The sequence below is a fragment of the Dromiciops gliroides genome, chromosome 3 (assembly GCF_019393635.1).
Source record: "Dromiciops gliroides isolate mDroGli1 chromosome 3, mDroGli1.pri, whole genome shotgun sequence".
Lineage (NCBI taxonomy): Eukaryota > Metazoa > Chordata > Mammalia > Microbiotheria > Microbiotheriidae > Dromiciops > Dromiciops gliroides.
Window position 1 is genome coordinate 610,071,717 of NC_057863.1, and position 15,283 is coordinate 610,086,999.

At 40.8% G+C, this 15,283-nt stretch overlaps 1 protein-coding gene and 1 non-coding gene across 8 annotated transcripts in view; both read left to right on the top strand.

Annotated features, from left to right (window-relative positions):
- Nucleotides 1-15,283, top strand: part of HNRNPR (heterogeneous nuclear ribonucleoprotein R) — a 58,890-nt gene that overhangs the window by 9,434 nt on the left and 34,173 nt on the right. For 5 of the 7 annotated variants that reach the window (XM_043990728.1, XM_043990723.1, XM_043990724.1 and 2 more), the window contains 4 exons: nucleotides 444-557; nucleotides 7,115-7,291; nucleotides 9,091-9,226; nucleotides 13,562-13,776. In XM_043990728.1, the coding sequence (XP_043846663.1) occupies nucleotides 444-557; nucleotides 7,115-7,291; nucleotides 9,091-9,226; nucleotides 13,562-13,776 (642 nt within the window). The remainder of the gene's footprint in view (nucleotides 1-443; nucleotides 558-7,114; nucleotides 7,292-9,090; nucleotides 9,227-13,561; nucleotides 13,777-15,283) is intronic. The other 2 variants (XM_043990729.1, XM_043990725.1) reach the window with 1 other exon arrangement.
- Nucleotides 8,180-8,285, top strand: LOC122752223. The gene has a single exon (XR_006356011.1). It is a non-coding gene; the product is annotated as a U6 spliceosomal RNA (small nuclear RNA).

Consider the following 15,283-nt stretch of genomic DNA (forward strand, 5'->3'; position numbering starts at 1 on the left):
AGAATTTTATTTTCCAGAATATACATAAAAACAAATTTTGACATTAATTTTTTAAAACTTTGTGTTCTAACTTCTCTTCCTCCCTCCCTTCCCACCCCCACCTACAAGAACTCAAGCAGTTCAAAATAAATTATACATGAGTAGTCATCACAATTTTATTTAAAAAAATGTTTAAAATTGTCTTTACATGTAATTGGAAAAATAAATAATATACTGTTTAAAAAGTGAAAAAAAAGAAAAGAAAATCCTTTTTGTACTATTGCTGAATGGTGGTCCTTTAGCCTCTGTTTCCCAGTTAGCTGGAGATAGATTTTATAGGGCCCTTAAAAAGTCTGTGTATAGAACACTGTTTTAGGGAATGGGTTGTTGAAAACCAACATACAGAAAGATTGAGTTTTTTGTGTGATTTGCATTGAATTTTAACAAACTGCAACTCTTTTTAGGCTTTGCTTGAGAGGACAGGTTACACGCTAGATGTAACCACAGGACAGAGGAAATATGGTGGTCCTCCTCCAGAGAGTGTATATTCTGGTGTACAACCTGGCATTGGAACAGAGGTGAGTTTGGTGGCCTTCTGCTTGGAATCTTTTTTCTCTTAGAGATAAGTGAATTAATTTCATCTTTTGGCAAATGTCACTTTGAGTTTGTTTTTTTATTTGTTTTAATTTTGCTCTTAGGAAATATATAAGCATGGAAGACTAGAGTAAATCAAAAAGCCTTGGCAACTCAAAAATGTGCTGAACAAGTTTCTAAACCCATTACCTAAAAGCCCACACTCTACATTAGAGTATAGATTCTGGACCATGCCCATGAACTTAGGAAGACACTAACAACACTTTGCTAGGGGCTGATTAGGGAAGTATTTTTCTGCTTCTCAACCATTCTCTGTGGCTCTTTAAGGAAGCAGCATGGTCCATTGGAAGATGATGTGGTCTTGGGTGGCAGGGTCTGGGTTTGAATCCTGCCACTGCCACAATTAGTAGTTGTGTCATTTTGGGCAAGTCACTTTGCTTCTCTGGAGTCTCAGTTTCCCATATTTAATGAGAGGGTTGGATTAGATGATCTAAGGTCTCTTCCAGCTCCAATAAGTCAGGTTTTAAGAGCTGAATTTAGCAATAAGAGTGAAGAGAAGAATCAACATTGAATACAAGCATACTGTGCAAGCTGCAGAGTTAAGCAGGTTGAAAATTTCCTTGTAAACTGCAGTCAAGTGAAAGCCATGGCACTATGAGTTTACAAACCAGCTGTGGGGAAATAGGAAAGCTGTGTGGTATAGTAGGAAGAGCACTGGATTGGGGTGTGACTTCTATCTGTGTTGTTGGTGGGCTGTGTGACATTAGGCATATCACATCACAAGACAGGGCTTGGTTTGCTTCCCTCCTGCACAGAATGATCCCTACAGTCTCTTTCAACTCGAAACCTCTGAGCCTATAGAATGTAAGGAAGAGAAGCATCCCAATTGTGTGAATCCTGGAAGAGAAAAGAGAGATCTGTCAGTGGAGGAAGTGGCAGAACTGTACCCAGACCTCCAACATTCTTTACTAATTCCAAGTTAAATTGGTTGAATGATACTTGACTCTTTAGAACTCTGAGTTCCTTGAGGGCATCTTTCACAAGTGGTTCTCAGTGAAAGGATTCATGTGTGCCCCTTTTTGTGCCTCTGCTTTATTGTAAACTTAAACATGGCATTAGATGTTCATATCTAGCTAATGAAAAACGGTTAACTTATTTATATGGAAAAAGGACTTTGTGGAACTTAAATAATAGACTGTCATCATCAGGGAGATCTATCTTTTTTTCTGCTAATGAAATTGATCTGTTTTGAGGTTTTATTGCCAAATCCTGAGAGACAGCTTGGTTGTGGGTGGGTATAAAGGTAGCTTTGGAGCCAGGAATACTGCCTGGGTTCAAGTCTCCTTTTCCATACAGTGGCATGTTATTTATAGCTTCTCTGGGAGTGTAAGTGGCAGAGAAGGTGCTGATTGGTAAGGGAGTTTGCTTATTAGGAGTTCCCTATACTTGTGAAATCACAAATTCAGTTAAAGGGCCTGATCTTCCTGTGCTACCTCCCTGTCCAGTCATGTGGTCATGAGTGAGTGAGACCTGATGTCTAAGTTCATTAATCACAGGTGGGTCCTCTATCAAGACCTTCCCTTGGTGCCTGCATTTTCTGTCTGATAACCTGTAACCTGGGCTTCTCAGAGGTCACACCAGGGCTGGATATAGCATACTCTTGGCCGCTGGTGCTGAGCTGGAATTGTTGGGAGTGTGTGGAGTGTGAAACTGATGGCAGCTTTGTATCTGAGGATTGACCAGCATGAATGGCCAGGTTTGGAGATGTGCATCCCCACAGGGTGGGCTATGGAGAGATTAATGAAACAGTCTGCTGAAGTTTGCAAAGGTTGTGACTCAAACTGATGAAGTTAGAGTCATATATTGAGTTCAGCTGGACTATGCTGAGAGGGGTGGTGCCCCCCCCCCCAAATGATTTCTCATATCACTGGCTTTATACCACTTGGGAGTCTTTTTAGACATTGAAAATCTCACTTGAATTGTTTTTACCCATCCACGTGTCTTTATCATCCCTTACGAGGATCATGCCCTTATGAGAACCATGATACAGGTCAAGGACCACCTCATATCCTTGAAGCTCCCTCAGTGTCTGACACATCGAAGCTTCAGTGTTTATTGGCCAGATAAATGAATGAATCTGAACTTTTGATTGAAAGGTCTAGATCAGTAACAATTGTCTTTTTAAAAAGTTTATATTAATTTTTAGTATGAATTTAATCATCAAAATGATAGAGGGGTTAATCATTGGAACAGATCAGGTAGGCATCATAAAGAAGCAAATGAACCTAGTATACTAGTGTTTAATACACCCAAAGCCCTCAGCTACTGGGGAAAGAGATGCTAGGAAAACTGGAAAGTAGTTAGTTTGGCAGAAATTAAATATAGACTATACACTTATTCCATATACCAACCTAAGCTTACAATATATATGTGACTTTGACACAAAGGATGACATTGTAAGCAAATGAGAAGAGCAAGAAAGAACTTACCTTTTGGATCCATGGTTAGAAGAGTTCAGGAATAAGGGGTAGAGAGGGTCATGAGATAAAATGGCCAATTTTGATTATATTAGATTAACAGATTTTACACAAACAAAACCAATGTAGTTAAAATTAGAAGGGAAACAGGTAACTAGGAAATGTTTACAACAAGTTTCTCTGATTAAGATCTCATGTTCAGATTAGTAATGTATTCTGAAGGCTTTACATACACATTTACCTCTTGCTTACGGGGCATGAGGTAATATGACTGAACAGAATTTTTTTCTGCTGTAAGGGTTTTGATGACAGAAATAGGAACTAATTAGCAGATTGAGCACCTATTAGGGCACTGAAGGATAAAAGCAGGACAAGAATCAGAGATGGAAGGGACCCCAAAGACCGTTTAGTATCTAACACATGCAGTGAATGTAAATTCCTTACTACCTTCTCCATAGGTGACCATCTGGCCTCAGTTCAAAGATCTACCTTGATGGGGAGCCCCGGATGTTTTGAAGTATCCCATTCTACTTTTAGAGAGCTCTTATTGCTAGGAAGATTTTTCCTTATGTTGAATGAAATTTGTCTTTTCTACAGCTTCTATTCATTAGTCCTAGTGGGATCAAGCAGAGCAAGTCTAACTTTTTCCATCTTATAACCTTTTAGTTTTTTTAAAACAGCAGTTTTATTCCGCTTATCTTTGCCAGACTGAACAACCCTAATTGTTTCAACGATAATTTCAAACCTCCCATTATCACAGCTGCCTTTCTCTGCATGTGCTGCTCTGTGTGATATCTTTAAAATGTGGCGCTTAGAACTAAATATAATGCTGCTCCAGGTATCGGACCAAAGCAGGATGTTTATCACCATCTTTGCTGTACTATCAGTGTAGCCTGAGAAACACAAAACCCTATTCTGATGCCTTTTGCCATGGTGTATGTGATCCTGGCTTCTTGAAGGCGTTGCTAGTGGAGTGTGGGATCTGGCATCTCTACTTGATGGGGACGATTTCAGGCATGGGCTCAGCTGTAGCTTGTTGGATTTCAGAAGACCAGCCTTGCTGAGTACTGAGAGGCTTACCAGGAGTAGGCTGTTCAGTAGGGGTTGAATTCTTTGGTCATAGCAACCCGTGGAACAAAGATTGTGTTAGCTTTTTCCGGTTGTGATGTCACACTGTTTTGTTCCTATGTATTGAAGAACCTTAGCTGGCATATATAAGATGAACGAATTGGAGGAGGAAGAGATGACAGCTAGTTAGAGCCTATTTTGGTCGTCTCTGGGGTTAGGACCAAAGCAAGAGAAGTTGCAGCAGGAGAGGAGCAAGACAAGTTTTAAATGAAGACTCTCGAGCATTGTATTAGGTGCAGGGTTGGAGGAGGGAGAACCAAAAGTAAAGATGACTTGGAGGTGTCTGCGGTAAATGTGCCCCCATTACCAGAAGTGAGGAAGGCAGACAAGGGAGGGAGCAGTAGGTGTGCTTCTGTTTTAAACACATCAAAATGTTGTAAATACTGAACCGGCAAAGTTGTAGTTTGAACAGGGATTGGTAAATTGGACCATGAGGGAGCCAAATCTGACCCACTGTCTATTTTTCTATGGCCCACAAGATAATGTTTCTTACATTTTAAATTCTAAAAGTTTCATTTTACTTCCTAGATAGTTTTAAATGTCTTCTGGGGGCAGCTAGATGGCGCAGTGGATAAAGCACTGGCCCTGGATTCAGGAGTACCTGAGTTCAAATCCAGCCTCAGACACTTAACACTTACTAGCTGTGTGACCCTGGGCAAGTCACTTAACCCCAATCGCCTCACAAAAAAACAAAAAAACAAAAAAAGAAGAATAAATGTCTTCTGTATCTTCTATAACAGTTGTCCCCAACCTCTGTGCTCCCTGTGGTGGGGTGTGTGGGGAGGCAGATCATGTTCAGGAGCTGTTGCAAAGGGCCTGTATCCAGTCTTAGGTGTCAATGGTTACTAATAGCACAACTGTAACATGGGAGTCCACAAAAATCTTGACCTTGAAAGGACTGACTGAACCCAGCAGTCTTTTATACAGGAGCTGCACAGAGGACAGCTGTTTGGGTTAAGTGAAGGTTTTTTTTTGTTTTTTAAGCTATGGGAACTTGCGTATATGGAAATGGAGGAGGAACCCATACCAAGTAGGAGACTGAAAATGCTGAAAGGGAGGGGCTCATTGAAGGAGCAAGGTCCAGGAGGAGGCAGGATTGGAAACTGCAGGTGTAGGGCTTAGCCTTGGAAAAAGGAGGAAACTCCTGGATTGAGAGAGAAAAAGATCAATAATCCCAATGTTAGTGAAGGTTGGGGTCAGGTGATCTGCTAAACTATGTAGGATAATAATTGGGGGTTGAGTGATGGAGAGTGGATGGTTTCGTGGAATGTCTAGGTGTGAGTGGACTGGGATCAACAAAAGATTCATTAAAGTTTTTCTGGCTTGCTATGGAGACCAAGTTTATGAAGGTTGAATCTTTTTGGTTTAAAAGTAGGTAGCCTTGGGGCAGCTAGGTGGTGCAGTGGATAGAGCACCGGCCCTGGATTCAAGAGGACCTGAGTTGAAATCCGGCCTCAGACACTTGACATACTTACTAGCTGTGTGACCCTGGGCAAGTCACTTAACTCCCATTGCCTCATTAGGAAAAAAAAAAAGTAGATAGCCTAGCTATTCTACTGCTATAGAATTGTAAAACTGAACTTGAGGAAATTAGAGTTAACTTCATCTTTCTACCTGCTGCTATTTTACCGATTCAGCCAATGATGTTTTGTTTGTTTGTTTGCGGGGCAGTGAGGGTTAAGTGACTTGCCCAGGGTCACATAACTAGTAAGTGTTATGTCTGAGGCCAGGTTTAAACTCAGGTCTTCCTGAATCTAGGGCCAGTGCTTTATCCACTCTGCCACCTAGCTGCCCCATGTAAGTTGATGAGATTGTCATACTACAATTTTTTTCCAAAGTTTTCAGTGTTTTACCTTAAGCAGGATTCTGATCACAGATAACATCGAAAAGGTGTTCATTAAAGGAGGAAGCTACCTTTGAAATACTCTTTAATTTTGCATTTTAACTGTCCTATTTTCGTGCAGCTATTTATTTAATTATTTGTTTTTATGGGGCAATGAGGGTTAAGTGACTTGCCCGGGGTCACACAGCTAGTAAGTGTTGGTCTGAGGCCGGATTTGAACTTGGATCCTCCTGAATCCAGGGCTGGTGCTTTATCCACCGCACCACCTAGCTGCCCCCAATGCAGCTATTTAGAGAGAAAAAAGATTATTAGATTTACTTTAAAAATAGTTTTAGGCAAAAGATGAAATGCACTTCTCTAATTTTGGTAGAAAAGTGGGGGGAAAAGGGTACAGAATGTTGCACACACGGCAAGATATGGTCATTGTGTCTGATAGTTTGTTGTTGAATATAAGTAAAGACTTGGTTGGGCTAGGAGTGGGTGTATATACAGAAATAATCATGGTATGATAAAAGATATTTAATAAAATGGAATTATATCACAATGAAAAAATTACTTTTAGGATTGACTTTGGGTCCATCGAGATTCAGGGCAGTCTTCTGAACTGCATACATTTTGGGAGGTCACAAAAGAACTTAAAGTTCTCTGTGGCATAATAGAAACAGCTTGGTATAGCACAACAAGCCTTGGAGTCAGAAGACCTGGGTTTGAATTTGGGTTCTGACATTTATTAGCTATTTGACTGTAGGGAAATCACTCATCTTACCATGACTTGTTTTCTTACCTGTAAAAGGAGGTAAAAATTAATACTTGCATGAAGCCAATTTATAACCATCATATCAACTTATAATTGAGTTATTTATCTCCCTGAGGTATTTAATTATTAAGGGAAAAATTATGTCTAGCATGCTTGTCTTAAAAAATGTGTTAATATGCTAATAAACTTTGGAATTATTTTTACCAAGGGTTGAAACAAAGGTTTGTGTAAAAGTTAAGCAGTTATCTTGTCCCCTAGTCATGCCAGTTAACCATATATATTTGTCTTTTTATTTAAGTTGGATTTTAATGAATTATTTTAAAATTTTTTCTTCAGGTTTTTGTAGGTAAGATACCAAGAGATTTATATGAAGATGAATTGGTGCCACTGTTTGAAAAGGCTGGTCCCATTTGGGACTTACGCCTTATGATGGATCCTCTGTCTGGTCAGAATAGAGGGTACGCCTTCATCACTTTCTGTGGAAAGGATGCTGCACAGGAAGCTGTCAAGCTGGTATGTAAAGGGGCCTGTGTGTGGCTAAGCTTCATGGTTCAAGGATCCTTTGGAAACAGTTCAAATGTTCTGCCTTTAATGTTCGTTAATTTTTATTAATTCTGGATTGAAATTTTTAGTGGGTCACCTCTTGGGGTGGAGGGGTTTCAGGAGTTTCATCTCCATTTTGGATTTTGCCTGCCTGCTCTGAGGGCAAGAAGAGGTCCTCAGCTCTGCTGTGCGTTTTCTGGCCAGTCTCCTTGGAAATGTAGGCTTGACTTTGCTTTAAAAAAAAATGTGTTCCCCCCTGTAGTCTCTTGTGTCTGCCATGTTCTGCTCCTTTAATGGGAGATAGCTTGGGCTTCCACACTTTTAGAAATAGCCTTGGTCCTCCTTTGTTTCTTGTTAACTTTTTGTCTCGGGGCCTGAGTACCCTTTGTCATACTTGTTTTGTCCTGCTTCCCCGGTCTGTCTCCTGGGTACCTTCTTCCCTCTGTTCCCTTGTGTTCCCTTCTGAATAACAACAGTGAGTCAGTGGCAAAGTCATTTGAGTTCACTGTGCCCTAGAGTTGGGAAATGTCTTATTACCTTCTTATCATGGTGCTACATGAAGTCAGAGGCCTCAGGCTTCCAGGGTTAGGTGTAGACATCTTCACCACTTTGCTCCTTTTCTCCCTTACAGTTAGCTGACTCACTGAGGGGCTCCAGTTTCCTTCTTTAGTGTTAATGCCTCCCTTCCTAGAGGTTGGTAGCTCAGAGTCATTCCCTTTCTTCTCCCCTCTCCTGCTCCCTTCTCTCTTCTTACACGCTTCCACCCCCTGCTGTCCATAACATCAGGAAATTTAAGCTACAGATAAGTAATCTTATTGAAATGTGGGTATTGAAAGCTTGTAAAAAATCATTAGTATTGTGCTCACTTTGGCAGCACATAGATTAAAATTGGAACAATACAGAAAAGATTAGCATGGCCCCATACAAGGTTGACATGTAAATTTGTGAAGCATTTGATATTTTAAAAAGATCATTAGTATTATGATTTGTGAAACTTTAGACCCACAAATTTGTGTACAGGTATTGCATATCATGTGTTACTGTGTTTCTAATCATAGTGTGTTTGGTGTAGTATTAAAATGATGGAGAGATGTAGAATTGTTTTTTAAGCAAGTTTTTTCACCTTTGTTATGTATCATCACCATACTTTCATATTCTTGGACATTTTGGGGGCAAACTGTGCTTGGTTTTATCCTAAGTATCTTGGATAATTTATCTCAGTTGACTTGTCTGAAATAATGAGGAAAATTTTGAAGCAGGTTCAATTTTGTTTAAATGGGGCAGTCCCCTCTCCTCAATTTTGAGTAAGTTAATTTGGAGACAGAGGGAAGTAACAAAACTAAATGGAATTGGGGGTTGAAAGCATTGAGTTTTTTAAAAGTAATAATAGCATGACAAGTTTTTGTAGGATATAAGGAATAACTTTGCTCATAATGACTGAAGTCAGCAGTTCTCCAAGTGTGGTCCATGGGGTGGCGGCCCTTTCAGCAGTCTGAGAGGGTTAGAACTATTTTCATAATAATAGTATTAAGACGTTTTAATTCCTAATACAGTAAATATCAATAGATATAATCCACATAAACGAAACTCTCTGGAGAGACCGCAGTGATATGCAGCATATAGAGGCATCCTGAGACCAAAAAGTTTGAGAATTGCTGATTTAAAGAAATGCCTGATTTTATAGAGTTATTAAATACTTTAGAATTAAAATCTGGTATCCTGAGTGTGGGGTGGTTGTGGGGTGTATTTGGGTTTTTTCTTCCTTGCAGTGTGACAGCTATGAAATCCGTCCTGGTAAACACCTTGGAGTGTGCATTTCGGTGGCAAACAACAGGCTGTTTGTTGGATCGATTCCAAAGAACAAAACCAAGGAAAACATATTGGAAGAATTCAGCAAAGTCACAGGTAAAAAATAGTGTTTATAAATGAATTTGGGGAAATCAGTTATCATCTTAGTGTGAGAGGATACCTTAGACTCCTAGTGTTGTCAGACTCAGGCCAGGTGCATGTTGACCTAAAAAAATCACAAATTAACATTATTTATGTTGTTATATGTTTATTTTGTTAGACATTTTAATCTGGTTCAGGCCAGCGGGAAGTTTGATACTGCCTTAGTCTTTGAAGTCAGAGCTCTACCTAAAGTGATAGGTCTTATTTTCCTTCTCCTTCCTCTGCTTTTTAAACTATCCCTTTATTTCTGTTTAGCTTTTAAGTGATTTGGGTTCAGTTTGGTATTAATGATCATGGGTAGCCTCATTTGTTCACATTAGCAAGTCACTGTGATGTGGCTCACTGTAGATCAGGACAGAAGGGCTAAAGTTACCCTGAACTCTGGAGAAACTGAGCCTCTGGCGAGGCCAGGCATCCTTTGACCTGACAGGAGATGACCTCTCCCTGAGTGAGTTAGACCTTGGAAACTTATGCCAAGGGAGCTATGTCATGGGACTGGACTGACTTCCAGGTCAGAGCTGCCTGTGCCCTTCCTGTCCCAATTGCATTTAAAATACAATGAACACGGGGCAGCTAGGTGGCGCAGTGCATAGAGCACTGGCCCTGGATTCAGGAGGACCTGAGTTCAAATCCAGCCTCAAACACAACACTTACTAGCTGTGTGACCCTAGGCAAGTCACTTAACCCCAATTGCCTCACTAAAAATAAAAATTAAAAAAAAAAATACAATGAACACACAATTCCATGGGGCTTCGCTGCATTTCTAAGATGCTAGAACACATGAATGATTGACCTAGTCCATATCTTGCATCTCAACAAGATTAAGTTTGTCATGTTTAACAGATGTTAAGGATCTTTAGAGAGGTAGATGCCACATTCTTTAACAACCTAGCAAAAAGAGCCCAGACTGGAAGATTTTCCTCAATAGTTGACCTGTATTATTGGTGCTGCAACTCAGCCAGTTTTATTTCTGTTTTTCAGTCAGAATTAGAATGGCTGTTCATTATCCCTCCTTCGAAGAGAGATGCTTTATATATTTGGAGACAGGTCATGTAGGCCAGCATAGTGCCAACAAAAGCTTTTGTTTGCATTCAAAACAAGAACTAAGAAGCCAAATACTCTAATTTTATTTCTCTTTACATTTTTTGGAGCCATTTCCAATCTATCAGTAAACCTTTATTAAGTGCCAGATTTATTATGTGCCAGATGCAGTACTGGGGGATAGAAAGACACCAGTGAAACAGGTGTTTACATTCCAGAATGACCATGAGAGTGATTTTTTATTTTTATCTTAGAAAAAGCAAAAATTGAAGTGATTGTTGCTATGATCGTTGTAACTTTGCTTTTTGCTTTCAAGAGCTAGAGCAGTGTTGTTGGAACTACACCCTTGCTTCAATAATATTTTTGACCAAAGAAATCTTGCTGCTCACTTAGTACTTATACTTAGTCTTTGCAAATTTCTTGCATTCTCTTGGAGGTGGATCTTTTTTTACTGCATGTTCTATCTAATTACTATATAGGAGGTATTAGAGTTTTCTGACTTATAGAGGAATTTGTGGTAGAGATTAAGTTCCTAGACTTCCAAGAAACTACATTTTCATGCACATCTTTACCCTCACCTCATTGTTCCTTTCAGTTTCCAGATCTTTGTGTGAAGACATGGTTTAGGAGTTTATTTTTTATCTTATTTTATTTTTTTTAGTGAGGCAATTGGGGTTAAGTGTGACTTGCCCAGGGTCACACAGCTAGTAAGTGTCAAGTGTCTGAGGCTGGATTTGAACTCAGGTCCTCCTGAATCCAGGGCCAGTGCTTTATCCACTGTGCCAGCTAGCTGACCCCCAGGAGTTTATTTTTTAATTCAGTTTTTATTTTATTTTCTGTTCTAAATTCTCTCTCACACTTTCCCCTCTCCCCCCACTCCTCATTAAGAAGGCAAGCAAAACAAAACCTGTTACAAATATGGTTAGTCAAGAAAAACATTCCCACATTAGCCATGTTCCTCCTCCACCCACCCTATTCCCCTTTAAAAGAAAGAAACACAATTCACACTGCATGCTGACTTCCAGATCTCTATTTGGATGGTGGTGGATAAAGTTTCCTTGTGAGTCCTTTAGAATTTTGGTTGCTTATCGTGTTGGTTATATGTCTTTCAAAGTCGTTTGTCTTGGGTTAGAGCTGTTGACTTGTCAGGTAGAACTTAGCTTTCCTTTTGGGGGAGGCCCAGGGGCAGTCTTCAGGGTAATCTGACTGGTACAGTGTGGTGCATTGGTTAGGCTTTTGTGGTACGTATTCCTTGGATGACTTTTTAGGAGATAAGACTGTTACGTAATGGGCTATGTATAGCAGGGGACTGTCTCCTAAGTACCTCTGCTCCCTCCTTACTTGGGGAATGTACCCTGCATTTTGATAGCTTTTTCTTACCAAGGTGCAAGGGGCAAAGTAGGCCCAAATAAGAACGTGAATTTTATGGTGTTAAAAAAGTTTCTATTATGACCTTTGATCATTGGTCAGAATGAATTCTCTCTGAACATCTGTTGATGGACTTTAATGGGCTTAAAGGTTTAGGTCTGTGCCCTTATGTAATGCATGGTTCAGAATTTTAATAGCAGGTATGTGGTGAATGTCAAGAGGCAGTGACATGTCAGTTTTCAGCAGCACACTGGATCAGTGAGGCTCTCTGGTGTGTGGTGTTATAAGATTCCCCCTATCCTGATCTCCTCAGCACTCTAGTTAGCTCCTCAATTACTAGTGTTATCTGTTGGGCTTGAGGGGGGGTGGCCCTTTCTCATTAAGACTGTTTTATTTTAGACAGGCTTTTGGAATTTATTCCTTACATGTCTTTGTGCCTTTCAAGTGATTTTTTTTTTTTTTTTGGTCTGGGCTCTGCCTACCATGTTCTCACAGCCTCTTCTTAAATCATACACAGTCTTTGATCATAGTAATTGTTTTGGATTAATTGAGCTTCAGTCCCATGTTTCCAGGCTGTACATGGTAATTCAATCCCTCTTTCTGTACTTTTAGTAAGATTACATTGATTTTTAAAAGTCAGTATCTTTCTTTTTAAAATTTTTTTTAATCATAAAAATATTTTATTTTCCAGTTACATGTAAAGATAGTTCTCTCTCTCTCTCTCTCTCTTTTTTTTTTTTTTTGCGAGGCAATGAGGGTTAAGTGACTTGCCTAGGGTCACCAACATCTGTTTTTATAAGATTTCTAGTTCCAAATTTTTCTCCCTCGCTTCCCTCCCCCTCTCCCAAGACAGCAAGCAATCTGATATAGGCTATATATGTACAATCACATTAAACATATTTCTGCATTAATCATGTTGTGAAAGAAGAATCAGAACAAAAGGGAAAAACCTCAAAAAAAGAAAAAAAAGTAGAAATAGTATGGTTCAATCTGCATTCAGATTTTACAGTTCCCTTTTCTGGATGTGGAGAGCATTTTTCCATCATGAATCTTTTGGAATTATCTTGGATCCTTGTATTGCTGAGAAGAACCAAGTCTTATCACAGTTGATCATCACACAATATTGTTGATACTGTGATTACAATGATTAAACCACATGTAACTTTCATCCTAGGAGTTAGAGGACTTTTATTTTTGGATAATTCTTTTCTGTTGCATTTTCCATAGTCTTTTGCTGTTTTCTTCTTGTTGTTAATTGGTAAGATGTGACATGTGGGACTTCCTGGGGGGAAAGATGTACCAAAGAGGACTTTTGAGGAGCAGCAAAAAACAGCAGAGATAGCTGGTCTGTCCTGGTGCAGACAGTGGTCTGTACAGATGGAAGGAAGGCAGGACCTCTGGATTAAAGGCCTTGTTGTTTGGTGAGCAGTCGAGGCAGAAGATGGAGAGGGCAAACAAGAGACACTGTGTAGAAGGACGAGGCTTAATTCAGCCGACTCCTTGTTGTAGAGAGTCAAGGACAGAAGAGAGTTGTGTGATTTCTGTGTTTCTAGCTTGGAATGTCAAGAAAGGACTCTTTTCCAAGGTCCGGGCTTTCACAGATGTTATGTGTTGTCTTAATGATATTGGTGACTACGGAATGAATCCTGACCTTTGGTGGAGTCTCTTGGCTTTGACTTCATGACCTCTTGAATGAAAAGGATATGTTCAGGTTATGACCTTTCTCCCTTACCTCTTGTATCAAGCTGAATTACTCGATCAGTAATTACCATAACACTTCAGGCTGATTTTCCTGTTTTGGACATGGGCAAGTGAATTTAGAATATAGGTCAGCTCCCTAGCTGTGTGGTGGATGCTTTTGGCTCATCTCTCTGGATGTTGGTTTAACAGAGGGTTTGGTGGACGTTATTCTCTATCATCAACCCGATGACAAAAAGAAGAATCGGGGGTTCTGCTTCCTTGAGTATGAAGACCACAAGTCGGCAGCACAAGCCCGGCGCAGGCTTATGAGTGGGAAGGTCAAAGTCTGGGGCAATGTTGTGACCGTGGAGTGGGCCGACCCTGTGGAGGAACCAGATCCGGAGGTTATGGCCAAGGTAAACGTAAACATTTGTATTGATTATTATGGTTGAATTCTTCAGACCATAGGATGCCTGCATTGTGTCAGCAACACCGGTGAGAGCTCAATTCTTAGTAGCCTCTCATCGCAACAGTGCTTTAACCCTGAATGAATTCCCTTGGAGGCCCCAAGTTTGGCCATCCCTGTGACTGTCGGCAGAGGGAGAGGTGAGACTCTGGGCCTGCCTTATATAGAGAGGTTGGGGAAGCCAAGAAAGAACCAAGTTGGCAACATAGGCTATAGCATGTTCTGTTGGCCCGGGTCATCCAGGATTGGGGTAGTGGATGTTTCCCTGGGCCTTGGGCTCAGCATTTGCACTTGAATGTTGTTCTTCTCTCCCCCCCCCCCCCCCCCCTTCAGCTCTCCTTATCTATAAAAGGGGTCTGAGAAGACTTCTAAAGTCTCTTCCAGTTCTGATTCCTGTACTCTTTAGGACAGTGACTACCTTGAAAAAAAGATGAAGATGGAGAGTATTGCTATTCAGTAAGGTTGGATTTGCCCATCAAGACCTATCTGTAGAAGCTGCTTGTTTTCTCCTCCTTCCTCTGCATTAACCCCTCCAGCTCTCACCAGCACAAATGTGGTGTCCTGGCAGGTGGGGCCTAGACCTCACGACTCCAAATGGGAGTCTACGGTCAGGACAAGGATGGTCCCAGTGGGGTTTTGAGGATTTAAAAGATGGTCGTCTTTTGGGAGCCATCATTGCCTCTGAAATATCAGAGGTAGTTCTCCTTCTGGGTTTTGGAAAACCTTGTATCCAGCCTTGCTTTCTTGGGTCCTGAAGAACAACTCATTTTGAATGAATGAAAAAACCATTTATTAAGTGCAAAATGCTGGGGATCCAGATAGAAGAGTAAGACAGTTCCCACTCTCCAGGAACTCATGTTCTAATGGGACACAACACACATAGAAGGGTCCAGCTTGCATGCCAGACAGAAAGGTCCTGTGGTCCATGGGGTATAGCAGCAAAACAGATGGGAATGCTTCTTTAATGTTAAAATCCTGTCATTTCCTCCTGGTAATCCCTGTGACAGTGCCAAGGATTTGGGTCATGAGAACTTTTCTTTTCTGGGTCTTTGGTAGCTGACTCTAGTTGTATCTCCATGGGCCTTGCTTCCTAGCATGGTGGCTTTGATCACTAGCTGGAAATACTACTGTCCCCAAGGCTCTTGGTTCTGGGTCCTGAGCTCTCTCCACTGGGGTCTGAGGGAAGATGGTGGTCAAGGGGGTGACGGTTTGATTTACCTGACACATATTGCTTCCCATCTCTTCCTCAGAGTGCCTTGCTGCTTCAGCTAGGCTGACTTTCGAGCCCATGGGTGGCATTTGGTGGGGATGGCTGGCCTCTTCTCCAGAGGAATTGCTTGAGTCAAGTAATTCTACTCCAGGGGCATATGGGGTAGAGATGGAGGTAGGAGTGCATTGGGTATGTAGCATAGAACTGGGTGAGTTCCTGGGGACAATGACCGGTTAGGTCTGACCTC